The 18,601-nt window shown below is 53.1% G+C and overlaps 7 protein-coding genes across 7 annotated transcripts; 4 read left to right on the top strand and 3 right to left on the bottom strand.

The window, feature by feature from the left end:
* Positions 1-284: 284 nt before the first annotated feature.
* On the top strand, positions 285-3,246 carry PpBr36_02398 (uncharacterized protein; the record flags this gene model as incomplete). Its single annotated transcript, XM_029889580.1, has 2 exons — positions 285-381; positions 476-3,246. The coding sequence occupies 2 exons, from the start codon at positions 285-287 to the stop codon at positions 3,244-3,246; spliced, it is 2,868 nt and encodes a 955-aa protein (XP_029754281.1).
* Positions 3,247-3,517: 271 nt separating this feature from the next.
* PpBr36_02397 (uncharacterized protein) lies at positions 3,518-4,838 on the bottom strand (the record flags this gene model as incomplete). The annotated part of the gene is made up of 2 exons (XM_029889579.1): positions 3,518-4,536; positions 4,625-4,838. 2 exons carry the CDS (start codon positions 4,836-4,838, stop codon positions 3,518-3,520), a joined length of 1,233 nt encoding a protein of 410 aa, XP_029754290.1.
* A 734-nt stretch (positions 4,839-5,572) lies between these two features.
* Positions 5,573-5,874, bottom strand: PpBr36_02396 (uncharacterized protein; the record flags this gene model as incomplete). The annotated part of the gene is made up of 2 exons (XM_029889578.1): positions 5,573-5,746; positions 5,782-5,874. Coding segments are annotated over 2 exons (267 nt in total), but the record flags the coding sequence as incomplete, so codon positions are not given.
* A 579-nt stretch (positions 5,875-6,453) lies between these two features.
* On the top strand, positions 6,454-7,869 carry PpBr36_02395 (uncharacterized protein; the record flags this gene model as incomplete). The annotated part of the gene is made up of 3 exons (XM_029889577.1): positions 6,454-6,705; positions 6,899-7,234; positions 7,318-7,869. 3 exons carry the CDS (start codon positions 6,454-6,456, stop codon positions 7,867-7,869), a joined length of 1,140 nt encoding a protein of 379 aa, XP_029754288.1.
* A 1,090-nt stretch (positions 7,870-8,959) lies between these two features.
* On the top strand, positions 8,960-10,040 carry PpBr36_02394 (uncharacterized protein; the record flags this gene model as incomplete). Its single annotated transcript, XM_029889576.1, has 3 exons — positions 8,960-9,265; positions 9,359-9,518; positions 9,583-10,040. The coding sequence occupies 3 exons, from the start codon at positions 8,960-8,962 to the stop codon at positions 10,038-10,040; spliced, it is 924 nt and encodes a 307-aa protein (XP_029754287.1).
* Positions 10,041-10,884: 844 nt separating this feature from the next.
* PpBr36_02393 (uncharacterized protein) lies at positions 10,885-14,060 on the bottom strand (the record flags this gene model as incomplete). The annotated part of the gene is made up of 2 exons (XM_029889575.1): positions 10,885-13,049; positions 13,133-14,060. Coding segments are annotated over 2 exons (3,093 nt in total), but the record flags the coding sequence as incomplete, so codon positions are not given.
* Positions 14,061-14,695: 635 nt separating this feature from the next.
* On the top strand, positions 14,696-15,935 carry PpBr36_02392 (uncharacterized protein; the record flags this gene model as incomplete). The annotated part of the gene is made up of 4 exons (XM_029889574.1): positions 14,696-15,073; positions 15,169-15,375; positions 15,452-15,610; positions 15,693-15,935. The coding sequence occupies 4 exons, from the start codon at positions 14,696-14,698 to the stop codon at positions 15,933-15,935; spliced, it is 987 nt and encodes a 328-aa protein (XP_029754285.1).
* Between the last annotated feature and the right edge of the window lie 2,666 nt (positions 15,936-18,601).

Genomic DNA, 18,601 nt, shown 5'->3' with positions numbered 1-18,601 from the left:
TGTGATCTCCGACCTAGAATATTGCTTGAACCACATTAACAACATCACAGACAATCCACGACGAATTGCAGCCTTGCTCGAAAACCCGATAGTTGCTTCTTGTTGGTCCCGAAGCTGCTTTACCATGGCAGCCCACCGCCATCCGCATCTCCCAAGAAGATAGCTGCTGGCCTCAATTCGATTCTACAGTAATCTGACTTGGGCAGTTGTTGTCTACCCGTCCCAACTCAAAACCACAGCAAAAGAGGACCGGACAAGAAAAAGAAAGAAAAAAAAACGCCATCATGTCACAATTCCGCCGTGCCCCAGTGGGCAACACCAGCATCCTGGGCGCGCTGCAGGCGACGTCGCTGTCGGAGACCAAGGCATCACTGCCGGCCGGTTCGTAACCCCCTACAGCCTTCACCTCCTTCCCTTACCCGCTTTCATACAGAACGTTCCCCAAACTGACGGCCACACCCATCAAAACGCACAGAAATCCTAGCTTCGATCCTCGACTACCTCCCCGTGTCCGACCTGATGCGGTTCGCGTGCGTGTCGCGCCGCATGCAGGAGATGGTGTACGACGACACGCGCTGGGTCGCCCGCCTCAAGAGCATGGGCTGCTGGGACGAGGCCGAGGCCCGGCGGCGGTGGGATGAGGCGGTGGCGCGGAAGCAGGCCGCCGGCGAGAGGGAGCGGCGCGCGCCTCAGGTCACAATCTTTGATGCCACGGCGGCGGGGTCAGGGGGTTATGGGGGAGGGGGAGGGGGAGGGGCTGGCGGAGGCGGCCGTGGAGTCGCGGATGTCAGTCGCGGGTTCGAGCGGATGAGCGTGGGCGGCATGCCGGCGCTCGTGCCGCAGCAGCCCGGTCAGGCGCAGCGGACCGCGGCGGACCTGGCGTCGCCAACACCAGGAGTGGGAGACGACAGCCCGATGCTGCAGGACTCGAACGCAGTGCTGGAGGTGCTGAACAGGGTCAAGAGCGTGCGGGGCCGGGCGAGGCAGGAGTACGCGCGCATCTACGGTGCTCTGGGCCCGTTCTACTACGACCTCGTGCGGGCGCGGAGCCACAACGACCCAGTGCTGTTCCGAGTGTTTCGAGATCCGGAGCGCCAGGCGCGGATGCTCTCGAACCTCCTCACGTTCTCGCGCAGCGACTGGGCCGAGGGGGCGCGCGAGAGGGAGGAGAAGGTCACGGGCATGATGGGCATCTTTGAGACGGCGGTGCTGCGCGAGTTTGAGCAGGGGTACGAGCTATGGGACGTCGACGGCCGGATGAAGAGGTACGCGCACGTGCTAGATGCGCTCAATGGGGGTAATGCGGCCGTCGAGCTTTTCATCGCCAAGCACCCGCTCTTCACGGACCGCGACGTGCTCCCCGATTCGGTTGAGTGCCTGACAAAGGTGGAAGGGGTGGAGAGCATCTCCCTGGAGCCTTCGAGGCGGTTTTTTGAGCTGCTAGCCGGTAAGCTCAACGAGCAAGGGATGTTGATGGCCAAGATATTTCCCAAGCCCAACACGGTGTTTTGGACGTTTGTGGATAAGATCAAGGACGACGTCATCATGGAGTACTGCACGCCCTTGTTCGACGAGAGCCATGAGAGGAGCCTGGCGTCGTATCTACAGGCGGTCTCGGGCGTGTTTGAGCAGGCGTATCTGTTCTACAGTTCGCTACAGGTCCCTAATGGGACCAAGGAGGAGTCTGAAGAGAAGGCCAAGGAGATGGCGTTGCGGACTTTCGAGCCGCACTTGGATTTGTACCTGCAGGAAGAACTGGATTTCTTCATCAAAAACGCCGAGAACGAGGTGCAGGTCTTCGAGACCAGACTTTCGGAGCTGGATGCCAGCGCTGAATCCTTTTACATGAGCAACTTCAACCGACAGGCGGACAAGAAGGATTTTTTGAGCTCCTTCAAAAAGGTCGTAATGATGCCGGTGACCGTACTTCCCAGTCTACCAGGGCAACTCTTGACAGCACCGTTTGGGGGAGGTAGCAAATCGTCAGCAGCCACTCCGTCGTCAAATGGCGATACTCTGCAGCCCACGTCATTGTCACAGCCAGCTCGCTCACAAAGTCCGGGCATGGCCGGTGCGTTTGAGCGAAGAGGCAGTCCGCTGCCTGAGCAGGGCGAGGCGCCAACCGACGAACTGGCGGCCAAGGCGGCCCTGATGGCATCTCGTCTCGAAGGCATCAAGTCGCTATTCAGCATCGAAGTGGCGCTCAGCCTAGTGCACGCGGCAAAGACGAGCCTCGGACGCGCGGCCGTCTTCATCCGGCTCGGCGGGCAGGTGGGTGGCGAGGCGCGCGAGCAGTGCGAGGCCATCTTTGTCAACCTCCTCCGCATCCTCGGCAACCGCCACATCAAGCCGGGCTTCGACAAGGCGGTCGGCCACCTGGCGCACTACAACCCGCGCGACGTCACGGACCACGAGAAGGGCGGCGTGGCGCCTTTGGTCATGTTCATCGAGCTCGTCAACCTCGGCGACCTCATCTCGCAGATGATTGACGTCTTTTACGAGCAGCAGCTCGCGGCGCCCAAGATCGCCGACCGCAACGACTTTCTGGACGCCAGCGGCCTCGCCAAGAAGAAGTTTGAGCAGATGCTGGACGAGAGCGTCGCCGCGGGCCTTAACAAGGGAATCGACGTGCTCATGGACGAGGTCGAGTACATTTGCGCAACGACGCAGCTGCCGACCGACTACAACCCCATTCCTGGCGGTGCGACAGCAGGTGGGGAGAAGAACGGGAGCGGCGGTAGCGGCGGCGGCGGCGGCGGCGGCAACACGGCGGGCGACCTCGACATCGGCCCGACGGAGACGGCAAAGCGTGTGGTGGAGCTCGTGTCATCGCACACGCGCATGCTGGTCGGGACGACGGAAAAATCGATGCTGGACGTCTTCAACGGCGAGGTGGGGCTGCGGCTGTTCCAGGCCGTATGCAAGCACCTCAAGCGGCAGCGCGTGTCCACCGACGGGGCCATCAAGGTGATATCGGACATGAACCTGTACTTTGAGTACATACGCTCGCTTAAAAACGCAGACCTGCTCCCTTACTTCAGGGCGCTGCGCGAGCTCTCGCAGATCTACCTCATCGACCCGCGCCACTCCAAGGAGATGGCCACCATCATCGCCGACGGGGATCGATTCGGTGGTGTCTTCCGCGCCGAGGAGGTCTACAAGTTCGCCGAGAGGCGGGCCGACTGGTATCAGGTCAAGAGGGATGTCGAGAAGGCCATGTATGGCCTCGAATGTGCGCTCATGTGATGAGGGGACTGTGGACCGGTCTGTTTGGTAAAAATAGGTTATGCAACATAGAACATTGCGTTTTTTTTTTCTACACGTTATGTATATAACCTCTTGGGTATAATAATGAAGAATGAATTGTATGAGCCACGAACGCCTAGAGTCTACGTATCCTGTTTAAACACCCAACCATGTTTTCCTGTCCCCTTTATGATGAAAAAAAGAAAAATGAGAAAATATGGATCATAAAAGAGTTCATGCCATGTGACTTGAGCCTGGCCCCAATCATGACTTATTTTGGAGCGCCAAAATCCAACTTGCGGGCGACCTTGGCCATCTTCTCGTCGACCTGGCCGGGCTGCCTCGCCTGGTCGGCGGCGAACTTTTGCTCGGCGCCCGTCTTCTTCTTGGGCAGGTCTTCCTTGCGAGTGGGTTTCGGTTGCGAGTGCCACCAGGGGTGCTTGAGCATCTCCTTGGCCGTGATCCTCTTTCTAGGGTCGAGGGTGAGGGTCTTCATGAGGAGGTCGACGCCGTCGGCGCCGGCGGTGCCAAACTGCACCATCATGCGCTCCTTGGACGGGACGGGCGACAGCGGCTCCGAGGGCGCGGTGAACTGGTCGAGCTTGGAGACGCCGGGCCAGTTGTCCTCGGTCGGGCTGCCGAGCTCGGCGCAGATGAGGGACAGCTGGTCGAGCTCGTTGTTGCCGGGCAGGTAGGGCTTGCGCAGGATCAGCTCGGCAAACACGCAGCCGACGGACCAGACGTCGACGGCGCCAGAGTAATGGCGGGCGCCGTACAGCAGCTCGGGGGGCCGGTACCAGCGCGTGATGACGTTGGCGGTCATGACGCGGTAGGGGTCGGCAAAGGAGCGGGCCAGACCGAAATCGGCAAGCTTGACCTCACCGTCGGCGGCGATCAGCAAGTTGTTGGGCTTGATATCGCGGTGCAGGACGAAGTTCTCATGGCAGAACCAGACGGCGCGCGTCAGCATGCCCATCCAGGCCTTGATGTCGGCGCCACCGTAGATGATGCCGCTGGCGTCGCGGATCAGCATCTCGAGGTCGCCCAGGGGCAGGTACTCGAGGACCAGGCAGAGGTTCTGCGAGTTGGACGAGTAGACGGAGCGCAGGGCGATGATGTTTGGGTGCGACAGCTCCTGGAGGTGCTTCAGCTCTCGCACAGCATCCGGTGCCATGCCGTCCGTGTACTCCTTCTGGACCTTGATCATCTTGATGGCGACGATGTTGGACGGCTTGGCCTTTTCGTAGCCCTTGTGGACGATGGCGTAGGTACCCTCACCGAGGAATTGTGCTGTGTTGGAAGCATGTCAGCGAGCGTCGTCGTCGTCGACTGGCAAGTAGCCAGGGTTGTTTTGGTGAGGATGGGTGGATGTGCATACTCGTCACATATTTGTTCGCCTCAGCCCGGTTCATCTGCTCAATCAGGTCATCGGCGGGCAGGCCTGCACCGGGCTTCGCGGCCTTTGTGGGCTTGGGTGTGCCGTTGGCGGAGGAGACGGCCGAGAGGGTGCGCTTTAGCGGCGACGAAGTCGAGCGCTGCTGCGTCGCCGAGGCGGCCTCGATGGGCGGCGCCAAAAGTGGCGACACCGCCATGGTTGCGACTGATGGTTTGGTTTGGAAAGTTTTTTAAGTTTTTTTTTCGTTCGGTTCTTTTTTCGGTAACTGTTGCTTTGGTTGTTAAGCAGCCAAATGTTTTGTGCAAACCGGAAGTTGCTTCAGACCTAGGTGATATGATGTGATGTCAGTTCAAACCTCTGGGTTGAGGAATAAGGATCAATCAGTTTAGCGAATGCGGAGCTTTGGTGTAGTTAGTGGTGGTGCATGCGCGCTGGGTCGGGTTTTTGATCCCCGCACACCTCAATGATCATCACCATAACAACCAACAACCACTTACTTCACTTTACATTTTGCACCTGATTTCACGTACCTTTTATCGTCAAAACCATAAAAATAATGGAAGAAAACCCAGACACGCCTGAGTGCGCCTATGTTAATCCCATGTATCCTAAAATAATCGTGTGATTGCCGGGGTATATCATTATGTTGCGCTTTTGTCTCTCAATCCCTCAACTTCATGAATGCTATTGTCATCTTTCCCATGAAAGTATCATTTTTGGCTGCCTTTTCCTGGCTCACTCTCTCCCAGTCTTCGGCTACCTGAAACTCGCATGCTAACCTGGGCCTCGGTGGCTCCGACCAGCGTTTTCGTTGTTGTAAGGGACCGCCATGCTGAGGGTCAAGACACCCATGATGTAAAAACAAGCGGATGCGCCAAAGGGTCTGCCTGATGGGGCTGGGAATGCGCTCTTCGGCTTCGGCTCTGCGCTTTACAGAAAGGCGGCCATCTCGCCGAGGGCGGTCATGACAAAGTAGGTGCGAGAACTGGTGCGATGAAGGCGATTAAGAGACTGGCCGGGCTGCCTCGGGATGAGCTGGTGCCAGTTCCTATGATCAAATCCGTGGCTATAGAACAGGCGATGGGTAACATGTTGACTGTTGACCTGCCGGAGGCTGGAAGTCATGCCTCAATATCTACTAAGAGCCATTTAGCTGCTGGTTGATCTCCCCTGAGCCCTGTATTTTCGTCGCCTGATTCTTTGTCTTCGTGAGACTCGGCAATCTTCTTTTCTCTAGATTTTTTTTTACTTCGAGAACGTAGATGACGGAAATAGTCCTTGAATACTGAAAGACACTTGATAGGTGGTTTCGCGATATCTCTGAAGGAAGAAAGGAGGCCTTGCGATCCCTGACCTTTTATAGAGGTGATTACCGTGCAATCAGCCCGTCTAATATATTGCTACCAATATTTGCAAACGTCTCAATGCTTCTAGAGTCAAATTTGGCAACTTCGCTCCGTCTAATCAACAATAAAATTGCTGGACGAGTAAATAAATTCAGAAGTTGATACTGACTGTCAAGGTGGCCGCCTATACTACGGGACACCAAATATCGTTGGTCAGTGGCAGTGGCTGAAAGTGGAATGCCTTGTAGGCTTAAACTGGCACAGGGGCAAACCCCAAGTCCACCTGGCATGGATTCTTATCGAGGTTCTTTCACCAGCTGGAGACAACAACTTCAGCCTGCCTGCTACTTTACTGCCGACCGATTTATATAGGTGGAGAGCCAGATTCCTGATTATTCAATTGAGTAAGAAAAAAAAAGGATCACTTCGTTCAAAATTTCGACCGTTTTCCAACAGCCAGCCACCATGGTGCCTAGATTTTTCAGTTGCTCGAACCCGGGCTGCGCAAAGACCAATGTGAGGGGTTTTGGGGGTTGTGATTTTTGCAACCTTCAATTCTGCGGCATCCATCGATCTCTGCCTTTTCACAAGGTTGGCGATTTAAGTGGTTTGGCTCCGGGTTGTGGTCTTGAATCAATTCTAAGGACACAGTTCTCACGGGTCTCGGACTATGCAACCTATGTGGCGCATATCGTCGCAGAGATTGGTCGTCTTCAAGTAAGAATCAACAATCAGGCTATTTGCAAGCTTGCTTCAAGCTTGAATGGCGGCAAAAATTGCAGTATTGAACACTCGTCCAGAGTCGGACCGGACGCGCTTATGGGGAGCGCCAATTATCACGCCCGCATTCGCTTCCAGGATGGCTCTGCCAACTGGCTGATGAGGGTACCTCGAATCGCCAGTTGCGCAGTTGGGTTGCCGGGAATCATTAGCCGGGTATCTGGTAAGAAGCGAGTACGCAACTTTGAAGTTTTTGGAAACCACTGCCGTACCTGCACCTCGAGCTTTCGGCTTTGGCGTGCACGGCGCTGGCACCGATCATGGTGTCGGCCTCAGCTTCTTGTTGATGGAAGAGCTCCCGGGAAAGTCTTGGCCCGGAGATGGGATAGACGGCAGACTGGCGAGTGAGGAGGACAAGGCCAGGGTTTTAAGAGGTCTGGCAGATATCCTGACTGAACTTGCCACGCATCCATTCCCGAAGGCCGGATCTCTCACACCCCAGGGCTCCGATATCCAAGTCTCGGAAGTGGCAAGCGACAGGTGTGTTGTGCTTTCTCCGAGGGACTATTTGATACCTCGGCAACCTACTATACTGCCTTTGCCGAGCAGTACTTAGCACTCATTGCTGATGGACAACTCCATACCGAGTATCCAGTTGATGCGTACCTGGTATACCGCTTCTTAAAGGATAACGCCGCTCAACTGGTGCAAAGAGAGGGCGATATTCAAGAGGCCGAGGAGATATTCTACTTGAAGCACGTCGACGACAAAGGGGGCCATCTGCTAGTGGATGATGACTTGAACATTACCGGGCCGTTCAACGAAGCAATTGGTCCGTCACTGGTGACAGCTGACATGAGCTTGCTATGCAACGGCAGAGTGTCGTTGAGCGATGATGACGTTGCATTAGCACGCGTGTTGAAGCAACGGAGCTATTTCCAGCTGCCTGCATGTAAGGAGGACGACAAGATCAGATGCTTCTTCTGGGGGTTGGCCTTGGAGTCCAAGTGGTCATATGCGCTGCCATTGGCTAATGCAATACCCAGGGTCTTTGGGGTTGACCCAGAATGGAATGAGTGGAGAGAAGGTGCGTTGGAAGAGTACATGTCGGATGAGAGGCTTCAGGGTCTCCTTGCTCGAGCAAGATCGGCAGTTCCTTGATTGGGGTTTTCTTCTGTTTTTTTGTTCCGCCTGAGTGGGACTGAATTTAGTCTAGACTCTGGTGGGTTCTTGTTGATTAAGGCGGTTAAGTTGGGTGGCTTAGATCTGTACTTAACCACCTAAGACTCCTGTTGCGGTTGTCTGGTCGAAAATCTTGGAACCTATACAGAAAAAAAAGGAACCAAAATGCATCAAGCTTCAATATCCCCAGTCGGGGAGATCATTACGGGGAAGCTCGGGCACATTTAGCGGGCCTTCCAGCATGTTCGGAGTCGGGGTATTTTGTAGGGTTGCAGGGGGGTTTTGCCAAACAAACCTCGACGTAATCTTGATTTCAGCTGAGGCGCGCAAACTGACGTCATTAGCTTTTTTTTTTCTTACCCTTTTTCTCACCACACTTGCGCACGTCCAAACCTCGAAATAGGGCTACGCCTCGGCATTACAGCTGTTTGAACTGCGCCATACAACCTTCAGTACGTGTCTCGCGGGTGTAAAATCCAAGACGAAGGCGTGGATATTGTGGCTCAGCTGTTGTATTATTATTTTTTTTTTTTTTTTTGCTTATTTCACCACGACTTTGTCGCCCGCGGGTTTGATCTCTAAGCCCAGAACCCGATCGGGAATAAGAGTACCGACTGTTTCTCTTCCCCTGCCGCTCAAGAATTAAAAATAAAAAACAATCCTAATCGCTTCACATACCACGGCAGAATCACAATCGCTCTTGTCTCCTATCCAACCGTTAGCGCCTCCCGACGGTTCGAAAAAAAAGAAGAACGACGGCTTTGCCCTCATCGCAACTTGTCACGCTAGATATCGGCCGACGCCAACAGTGCCGTCATAGGGAGGCCGATGACAACAGTCGCCAACCCAGACTAGCAATCACTTTAGTCTTGGTGCCTCTGCTTGGTGCCTTGCCTTGGCCTACGTTTCTAGGGGCTTTTTTGTTTGGAGCACAACCCACATTCGTTTGGTTTGATTCTACATTTACAAACCCCATAGTAGTATCTGGCATATCTTGTCAGTATTATACTCGGGCAACAAACTTTTTTCTACCACTCACACCAAAGGAAAGCAAAACACCTCTTGCAAGATGCTGCGAATATCATATTGGATCTTGCCCATAATATCGGGCGTCGTATGGCTTGCCACCCTGCTCGGCCTATTGCTCAACTGGACCGTCAACGAGAACCGCATACACTACGGCAGCATGAGCGAGAATCAGACCATCGCCTACATCAGCGATGCCGGTGCTTACAGGCTCAAGCCGCTCTTCATTACGGGCTGCGTCATTACAACCATCTTTCTCGACGCGGGTTTCCTCGCCGACAGGTGGTTGAGGCACAAGGGCAGGCTCGTGCCCAATTCTACCATGGGAGAGAAGATCTTGTCAGGCCTGGTAAGTCCGTCCCAGATTTGGCCATGCATGATGTGCTTGGCGGGGTCCTATCAACTGCGTGCCATCTGCTGACGGTTCTCGCGTTTACGTTAGACTATTGCATTCGCCGTCGTGGGCACAGTGGGCCTGATCATGCTCAGCATCTTCGACACAGCAAGCCACAACAGGTTGCACAATATATTCTTAAGTCTCTTCATTGGTGGATATACAATCAGTGCCATCTTTATCTGCTGGGAGTACCAGCGTCTCGGTCGTGAGTCTTGACGATCCCCCACAACTATCCACTGGTTCCAAGCTTACCAAACACAAAACCGCAGGCAACCGAGATCACCGCGTCCTTCGCACCTCATTCTGGATCAAACTTGTCTTCATCATCGTCGAGATCCTCCTCTGCGTCGGCTTCGGCATCGCTAACCGCCTCCGCGAGTTCAACGCCGCGGCAATCCTCGAGTGGGTCATCGCCGTCGTCTTCTCCTTTTACGTCTTCTCCTTCTACGTCGACCTGTACCCGGCCGTCTACACAAAGAACGGGAAGCCATACACTCGTCCTCTGGCCGGCGGCGCCTTCAGGACCAAGGGCATGGCCGAACCTCCCATGGCCCAGCGCTACCGCGGCGGCTCCGCCAGCGCGACCGAGGAGGGCAGGATCGAATCCGACTCCACGGCTCCTGGTGGTGTTGGCGCCGGTGCGGGCGGCGGTCCGTTTGGCACCGGTGCCCTGTCGCACACGGATAGGGAATACTATCAGCGTCCGCCCGTGCCGCAGAACTTTTAGGCTTGGCCTCCGCGGCATGGAGGTGATCGGGTATTGGTCAAGAAGGATGAGGATGACCAGCAGCCACAGCCGCTTGCCAGACGATACATGGCAGGGAGGGATGTGGTTCTGTTGGTGAGGCGGCCCGGGTCTGGTATGCGATGATGCCGATGTGATTGTCCCTACAATGCAATTCCTGCCAAGGACCTTACCTTGCTCATTCTTCATCATTAATTCATTTGGGCACAAGCAAGCGGCTGTTTTGTTTGGCTTTGCCTCGGGCTTGGAGTTCATAGGCGTTCACAGTGATTGGGGTTCTAGATTATTGATAAAACCAAAATGTATAATTTATCCAGGACTGATGTAATCATGACTAGAGGCTACCTTGGAGCGATATTTTGCCATACTCCTAGACGTAGTATGAAGAATTCAATGTTTGCTCAAACCACAAACGTCAGACTTGAATTTGATGCATCCCGTGGGTTTCTTCGGTGTGTCCATTAGGCGGTATGTCCATCTACGTGCTTGACTGCACCTGGTTTGGCGCCAAAAGAGTTTATGAAGGCGTCTTTGATATTGGACCACCTGGGTTGATTGGGGTCGAGACCAAAGGCATACATGGCAATTGCCACAAAAGACCGAATCTGTACCTACAAACAACAAAATTGACGAGGCGTCTACTTAGATCAATCATCGCATCAAAATTGTTGTTATTTCTGCATAATTAAGTCCCTTGATTTATCTCCAGGCTTTCCACAGCTAAGTTTGTTTTCATATATCACTATCCGTTGAAGAAAATTGTGGTCGTGCAGAAGCACTAAGGCCTCCCCTAAGATTTACTTCCATGGACCTGCAATTAAATTAATCACGAGTCACGAATAGGCCCTTCTCCCTCTGCAGCTGGCTTTTTCTTCTTCTTCTTGGGTTTTGTAACCACCTCCCCCTCAGCCGCAGCAGCACCAGCATCCACCTCGCCACCTAGCGCGACCGGGGGCTTCTTCTTTTTCTTCTTCGGCTTCGCTACAGAAGAGGCATCATCGCCGCCCTCGCCATCCGGAACGGCCTTCTTCTTTTTCTTCTTCTTCTGGACGACGGCTACGCCCTCGGCCGGCACCCCCTGCGCGACTTGGATCCTTTCGTTGGCGCGCTGCATCTCGAGCCGCAAGCGCTCCACCTCCTTCATGGCCGCTGCCATCTCCGCCTCCTCGCGCTTCTGAAGCTCTGGGTCGACACTACTGACCGCCTCTTCATCGGCGCGGCCGTGCAGACTCAGCGCACCAATATGGCTCGAGTCAACTTGCAGCAGTGAGTTCTTTGGCCTCTTCTGCTGCTTGCTTTTGCCTGCGGCGGTCCTTCTTCCGCCATCTGAATTTGTGTTCTCCGAGTCGTAGTTCCCCGGAGTCGACCTCCCGCTCCCTGCAAGGGTTTCATCTGCCGCAACGACAACACGCTGCCTCGACTTAGGTCTTGGCGATGGGGCGGGCGGTTTCTGTGGTGCTGCGTCGTCCACCTTTGACAAATCCAACGCCATAATAGGAATGGAGTCTATATCCAGATCCGAGCCGTTTTCTCTTTTCAAGATATTGTGTATCGGCGTTGATGTTCTCGACACTCCGGATGAGGTATTATGTATATAGAAAGGATCGTCTTTGTTCTTGTCCATGCGCTCTGCCTTTCTCCGAGCCAAGATGTCAGCATCAAGATAGCTCTCTTCCCCGGCGTTCTGGTAAGAGCCAGACACCTCATCAGGCGCGTCCGCGAGTCTCTTAATAGCCGGCTCAGATGAAGATACGCTTGTCGGGGCAGGCTTCTGGTGGTAGTATATCTCAAACTCGTCGTCTTCATCTGCAGGCAAGTTTAGAATGTGCGCCTCCGCCAGCAATCTCTCCAGGTTAGGGTTGATGGGCTGGTCAAGGTCCAGGCCCTCGGGGAGGGGCACGTTCTTTTGCGCGCCCAATGCAACAGAGTTTAACTCCCATCCAGTGAATAGGGAAGGTAAGGCTTGTGTAAGTAGCAGAGGCGGATCCTGGTAAACTTCATCCGTAGATGCATCTTGTCCAGAAACAGCCTCTGCGGTGAGCTTGAGGAGTTCTGTGAACTGCACAGCCCGTTCCTGTACCTCGAGATTTGGATGTGATGGGAAAGGCTCCAAGGTATGTAGCAGTCGCGTCATCAATAGAGATATCTTGGCTTTACGCTCAGCTGTCCATTGTGATCGCTCATCACCAACAACAAGCGCAAATATCTTCATGATTGCATGCATGGAAACGGCCGCCACCTCGGGATACTGCGTCTTTGCTAGGGCGTGCAAAATCGCATTCATGGTATCCTCTGGACGTGCCAAGAAGGAGGCGTACTCTCCAAGAATCCAAGACACCGGACCCACCACCTTGGTTGTGGTTGCCGATTCGGACCCAAGACCAGAGATAATAGACTCGGCCGCGCGCACTGCAGAGCCCCTGATGGCCTGGACCTTGACAGCTATACTTCGTAGCTCATCGCCTATTCTCTCGGTGATGTCGGTTGCGCGCGTTCTTGCTGTAGCAACAAAGCTGTCGTCCTCGTCTTCCTTTCTTCGTACGACAGGAGCCATGCGTACAAGCTGGGTGAGAATGTCGATGTACCAGTCGAAGTCAAGGAGGTTGTTGTAGTTGTCTAGCGAGCACACGTGAATGATCCTGCCGATGACGTCTATCCTGTAATCTTCTGGGAGAGGTGGTGATGAATCAGGAGCCCTGGATTTGGTGTTGATATTTGATAACCCATCATCTTCCAAGTCGGCAGAGTCTGTCTGGGTCTGTTTCGGCTGTCTGTCTCCTTCAAAAGCGACCTTGAGCTGTCGCATCAATCGACTGACAATTGACTCGAGGTTGTCTGCGCTGACCATTCCCTGAACCAGATCCAAAGCTTTGATGCGGATGGTGATATCCGGGCTATCTATACATTCGAGGATGACATCCTCCTGCTCGGCAACAAGGAAAGGATGGGTCGTCACGATCTTGTTAAAGGCAAGAAGAGCAACGTATTTCACTGCGTAGGTTTTGCAAAAGATGTCAGTACATTTGAAGAGCAGGAGTCCATGAAAAATCCAACCCAGACTGATAGTAACTCACGATTAGGATCTCCGTCTATCATTATCATTCCGCGCAACTTGGACACAATAAGCGTGGCAATCTCTTCTGTCCCACTAATGTCATCCGGGCTTCCCAAGATACCACCTTGGATAATGCCATTGATGCACTCGTATAGCAAAGACATAGCTGGGGTTGTCCTGATGATGTCAGTCAAGGGGGGTAACAGTTTTCGTATCAGTCGAGGCTCCAAGGGTGTAAGCGTTGCAAAGAGTTTAATGAGTTTGATGGCCATCCAGTTGTTGCCACCCTCTACAAGTAGCTCAAATAGCCTAGGGGCCAGTGGTAAGAAGTCGTGTGGTCGCCTCCACCCCAGCTCACACACCACATTAACAATGGCAGCAGTCACGCTTGGGTCTTCATCCTTATCCATCAAGCGGTCTTTAATCTTTGGCCAGGCCGCTCTCAGAGTCTCTGGATATACCAACGCAAGCCGATACAACGTCACAATAGTCTTCTTCCTAATCGAGGCGTGGGAGTGGCTCAGGCGTGGCAGCAGGTCCGCCAGGACGGACAGAGCGAGTGAGGGTGTGATTATGTGTGGCAAGGTGATAATCGGAAGAGCGATCGTATTCGGGGCGGTGGCCATGAGGTCCTTTTTGAGCAAGTTGGTCGCGAGCATGAGGACTTCAGTGTCAGGACGGAAGGTCTGTACAGCGCCAAGGTAGCCGAGCCGCTTCTGGTGAATTTTGGGGGAGGACATGACCTCAAGGACATGGAAGGATGCCCAGGACATGTCATGGCCCATCATTTCGAGGTACACAAGCTTCAGCAGGGCCGTAGCCTTGAGGTCCATGTCCTGACTTTTTACTTCGGCACGGCATTCTTTCAAGCAGTTTTGTATGTATTCGCGCTCGTTGCCCCGATGGTTCCGTACGCCTCGGATGAGGTCGAGAAGTGATTTTTCAAACCTAATACGCCATTAGTGTCCTGGAGTCTCATTGGCAATAGCTATAAGATCCTACATGGTGACAGAATCCCAGCTCCTGAAACTGGTGAACAATCGGGAAGGATGGCCGTCGAGGCAGTCAGGAGGGGTTCGGATCGGTCCAAAGGTTCAAATGCTCGCTCCGTCCACGGTTCGCGTTCATGATGTTGATGAGCTTTGAACACTCTAGTCGTATCGTCTGGTGAGAAAATGCATCGTTTAGGTTTTGGGAAGATTGATGATCAGGCAACTGCAGGTGGTTTGAAGATACGATGGCATGTGTGTCTCCAGTTGTTGAGCGGTTCTTGATCAAGGCGTCCAAAACCTACCCCACGTAGGATGCTGGTAGTACGCACTGTACAATCCCCCACAATGAGCTCATTAACACTGTGCTTAATGGTGTTCTTGCTGCGAATCTCCAGTCATTTGGGTCTAGCCTTCCTACAGATATATATGTATGATAGGCTCTTCAATATCACGACACATCTCCATCTAAACTAATCTCACCGCCGTACAATTCCTCAATATCGCATTCATCCCGATAGATCGGCACTTGCACTGCGCCCAACTCATTTCCACTTAATTCGAGCTTGCAAAAGCCGAACGACCAACTCGAGATGCCGCCCTCACTACTCCATCCACCAAGCCACCTATCACCAGAAGCGGCGCGGCAACAAGCTACTCTTGCACCCAGCATCCTCAATAACTTGCCTGAAAGTATATCGTCGACGCCGCTGCTTTCACTTTTTTCCGCCCCCGAAACCGCTGAGCTGTGGATTACCTACGAGAACCTACTGCTAGCATGTTTGCGTACGGGGGACGACCTGTCGGCGCATAAGTGTCTGGAGAGGTTGATAAAGAGGTTCGGGGACAAGAATGAGCGCATGATGGCCTTCAAGGGGCTGGTCAAGGAGGCGACTGCAAAGAACAATACAGAGCTGGAAGTGATTCTGAAGGAATATGACAGTATACTGGCCGAGGAGGAAAACAACATTGTGAGTTGGCAAACAGGCAACATTCCATCGCACATGCGCATCTTCATGGGGTAGAACTTGTGCTGATAGAGATTTTCGTGGAAATCACCATGCAGCCCATCGCAAAACGGAGGATAGCGTTGCTCAGATCACTAGACAGGACGCCGGATGCTGTATCTGGCCTTCTGGCACTTGTTGACATGTCGCCGACGGACGCCGAGGCGTGGGCTGAGCTGGCAGATGTTTACTTGGCGCAAGGAATGTATTCACAGGCCATATATGCGCTGGAGGAGGTTTTGGTGCTTCAGCCAAACGCATGGAATGTCAGTACCGTCTTCTTCGCAGACGTCTGCGGGCCGTTCGGGTTACAAAGCTGACCGACGTTATCACGATATCCAGATCCATGCTAGATCAGGCGAGGTCCTGTATATGGCAGCGACGGCGACACAGTCCAATGATGCAGCAGCTGCAAAACAGTTGGCAGAGGCAATCAAGAGGTTCTGCCGCAGTGTTGAGCTTTGTGACGATTACTTGCGGGGATATTATGGCCTTAAGCTTGTGAGACTTTTCAACCACCATCCCCCTCTTCACACTCTGTCACCAAGCGAAGCTAACCAGACCCATTTGCGCGTGATTCCAGGTGACATCGCGTCTCCTCAAGGATAAACCCTACGCGCAGACGCGGAAAGGAGATGACGCGGACGATTTGGCACTGCCGGACAGTACCACATTGCAAAAGCTGGACGAGCTAGCCACCCGAAAGCTGGGAGAAATAGTGCGGCGGTGGTCTGCAGGGGAACACAATTGGAGGGGCTACGAGGAGAGCGAGATTGTGGCGGCAAGGGAGCTGCTGAATCAGGACAGCTCCTTGGCTCCAAAATAGTATGTATCTTGCATAGTATTTCCAGGCCCTGCTCATCCTGTTGAGGTGTAGACACATTCGAAGGATATCAAGGATTGGTTGAGGCTTGAGGTCAGAAATGCAGTGAAGCACCATTTTTGATACGGATTATGCAATAGTGTGCCCACTGAGACTTTGACTCATGCTACAGAGAGAGAGGCTATGCAGTCTCACTTGGGAGATTAGTACGTGCCTTTTGTTGACTTGTAAAAGCCTATTGCGTATGTGATTATGTGGACCTTTTGGGCACGCACGCACGTGGCTCCACTGGACGGCTTCACAACTAACTGGTTCGAAGGCAGAAATGCCAACATAATCCAGACACTGCGCAACGTTTTTGGCAGGGTACCTACCTGTAAGCGGTGGAGTCATAAACAGCAACAAGCGGCTCTGCGTTTGGCCGCGGCACACTGCTTTCTGCCACCTTGTCAATGGGCTCATGTGCCTTACCTTAGGTACGTGGTTTTGATAGGTACCTAAACTGGGTGCAGCTTCGATCGCCAGGGCCGTTTGGTGTACAGGAAACTATGGCGATGATGCAGGGCCAGACGCAGGCGGTGCAGCCAGGCCATTGCCGTTCGCCCCTCCTTGGGCACAAATGCTGACACTCTGGGCTCCGATTGGGTTGCGACGAGAAGGGATACGACGGTTGCAAAATGCAGGATGATGCTGCTTTCAGAGGGAGTGAGAATGCAGGAAATTTTTGCTATTGGGTTCCGATAGCTTCCACCTTGTTTTTTTAAGGGATTTCCCTGGTAATTGTTCCACGCCAATTGGCTGTGTTTTGGTTGATTGTTGTGTTTGTCCATTTCCAGGTTGTCCCTGTGTCGTGAGCTAGGCCCTATACATATCTAGAGTAGAAACATCGGAGGAACATGGGCTGACAGGTGGGAAAAGGCGCAGAGCCTCCCCTTGATTTGGCGCACCTGACCTTTACTAGCCATTGACCGTTTTGCGAACAAACAACCGTGCTCCAAAATATTATTTCGCAGTGACAACAGAAAAAGGAACTAGGTCCTGCTGACGATTCTGAAGAAGCAACCAGCCAAGGGCACACAATTTATTGTTTATTGCAGAAGAAATGCAAGTTCTTCACAAAATGTATTTCTCCCGGATACTCCGTATGCCTAGAAATATGTCGTGGTTTTATAACGGGACTTTATCCACTTTGGTATGCACCGCACACCTGTACGTACATGATGAGTGCCCGCTCATGCAACCTCCCGCCCGCTCTATTTTGTTCATAGCCAGATGCCGCTCCCCCTTTCTGAGAATGCAGTGTTACATGACACGCCCGAGCGACTTGTGCTCTTGTGCTCGAGACAGTAGGAAGAGAAGGAAAAAGAAAATAATGATAAATGATGTAGAGAAGGGAGAAAAAATCCGGTTCCACAATCACAGGTCTGACAGGCTAGAGCAAAGCATGATGTCGTTTGTGCAACTCAGCGACACAAGACAGCTGGGAGACGTGGACGCCCAGGCTTTGGCGGGTTCGTTGCCGCCGGTGGGCTAGCTCGCACACCGCCCCGCCTATATTAGGTTAAGAGAGGTACTTCGTACCTGATGAAGCCTGAGAAAAAAAGACAAAAGGAAACAGACAACCAACGCCTGCATGCAGGACCGGCTGAAGGGTATGTCGCATTATATCTCCGTTTCTTTTTCCTATGCTGGCTGTGTCCTCGCTTGTATGTCCGTACTGCGTTGAGGATCCATTATTTTGATATCGAGATTTCTTTTTCTATATGCTCCTGTTCGTAAAGGGTCTACCGAATGCTTGGCATATGTCCTCACGATCTATCTGTACATACTATCATAGGCGATAAAGTCAAAGCTAGACAGGGAAGCTTGCGACTTGTCCGTCTGGGCCACGGGAAGGCTACACATCCTTGGCTCAAATCCTTGCCCTCGTCCTCCCTCGTCGTTCATTCTCAACTCTCGTCTTTCCTCTCCACCTTCCCACACCCCAGCTCCTCACCGCAACGCAACGCAACCCGACTGCACGGCTTCTCGTTGGTACCGCTGTGACCCGGGCAACCCCGTTCTGTCACATCGATCGCCACGGTCCCCCCCTCTTTCCGCTTTTTTTTTTTTTTTTTTTTTCTGTTCTAGCTCCCAAATCCGTCCTCCCCTTTCTTTGCGCCTGACCCGAACAACAGAACCAGGACTATTTGTTCAACTCCCCTAATTTGTTTTCTTCGTTCTGGTCGTATTTCCCCCCTGCTACTTGCCAAGACCCCCGTCCCTTGTAGAGTTCAGGTCTAGAAGAGAAGAGCATCAAAATCCAAACAAACCCGCCCCACTCCCATCTACCCAAACTAGCCGGGGAGGCAGGCATTTAGTTTTGCCCGTCAATAAATATCAACACCAAGCCTCCCCGCTCCCCGTCTCCCCCTGCCACGAGGGGCAACCAAACGACGACCAGAAAAAAAAAAGAGAAAAAAAAAACCGCCGGAACGACCTTGTCGCTTTCAGTTGCAGTCACGCACTTCCCAACGTCGCAACAGGTTACCGACAGAAATCACACAAAACTTAGCGCACCGACCGCCATTTTGGCAATCAACGTCTCTTCTTAGTAAATAACGCCTCCGAGCTCGTTTCGATTTGTGTGAATTCAGCTTCGATTATTTATCCTTGAACTTGATTGCCTG

Source organism: Pyricularia pennisetigena, chromosome 3, assembly GCF_004337985.1.
Source record: "Pyricularia pennisetigena strain Br36 chromosome 3, whole genome shotgun sequence".
NCBI classification, from domain to species: Eukaryota; Fungi; Ascomycota; class Sordariomycetes; order Magnaporthales; family Pyriculariaceae; genus Pyricularia; species Pyricularia pennisetigena.
This window is presented reverse-complemented; position numbering and strand designations above follow the sequence as displayed.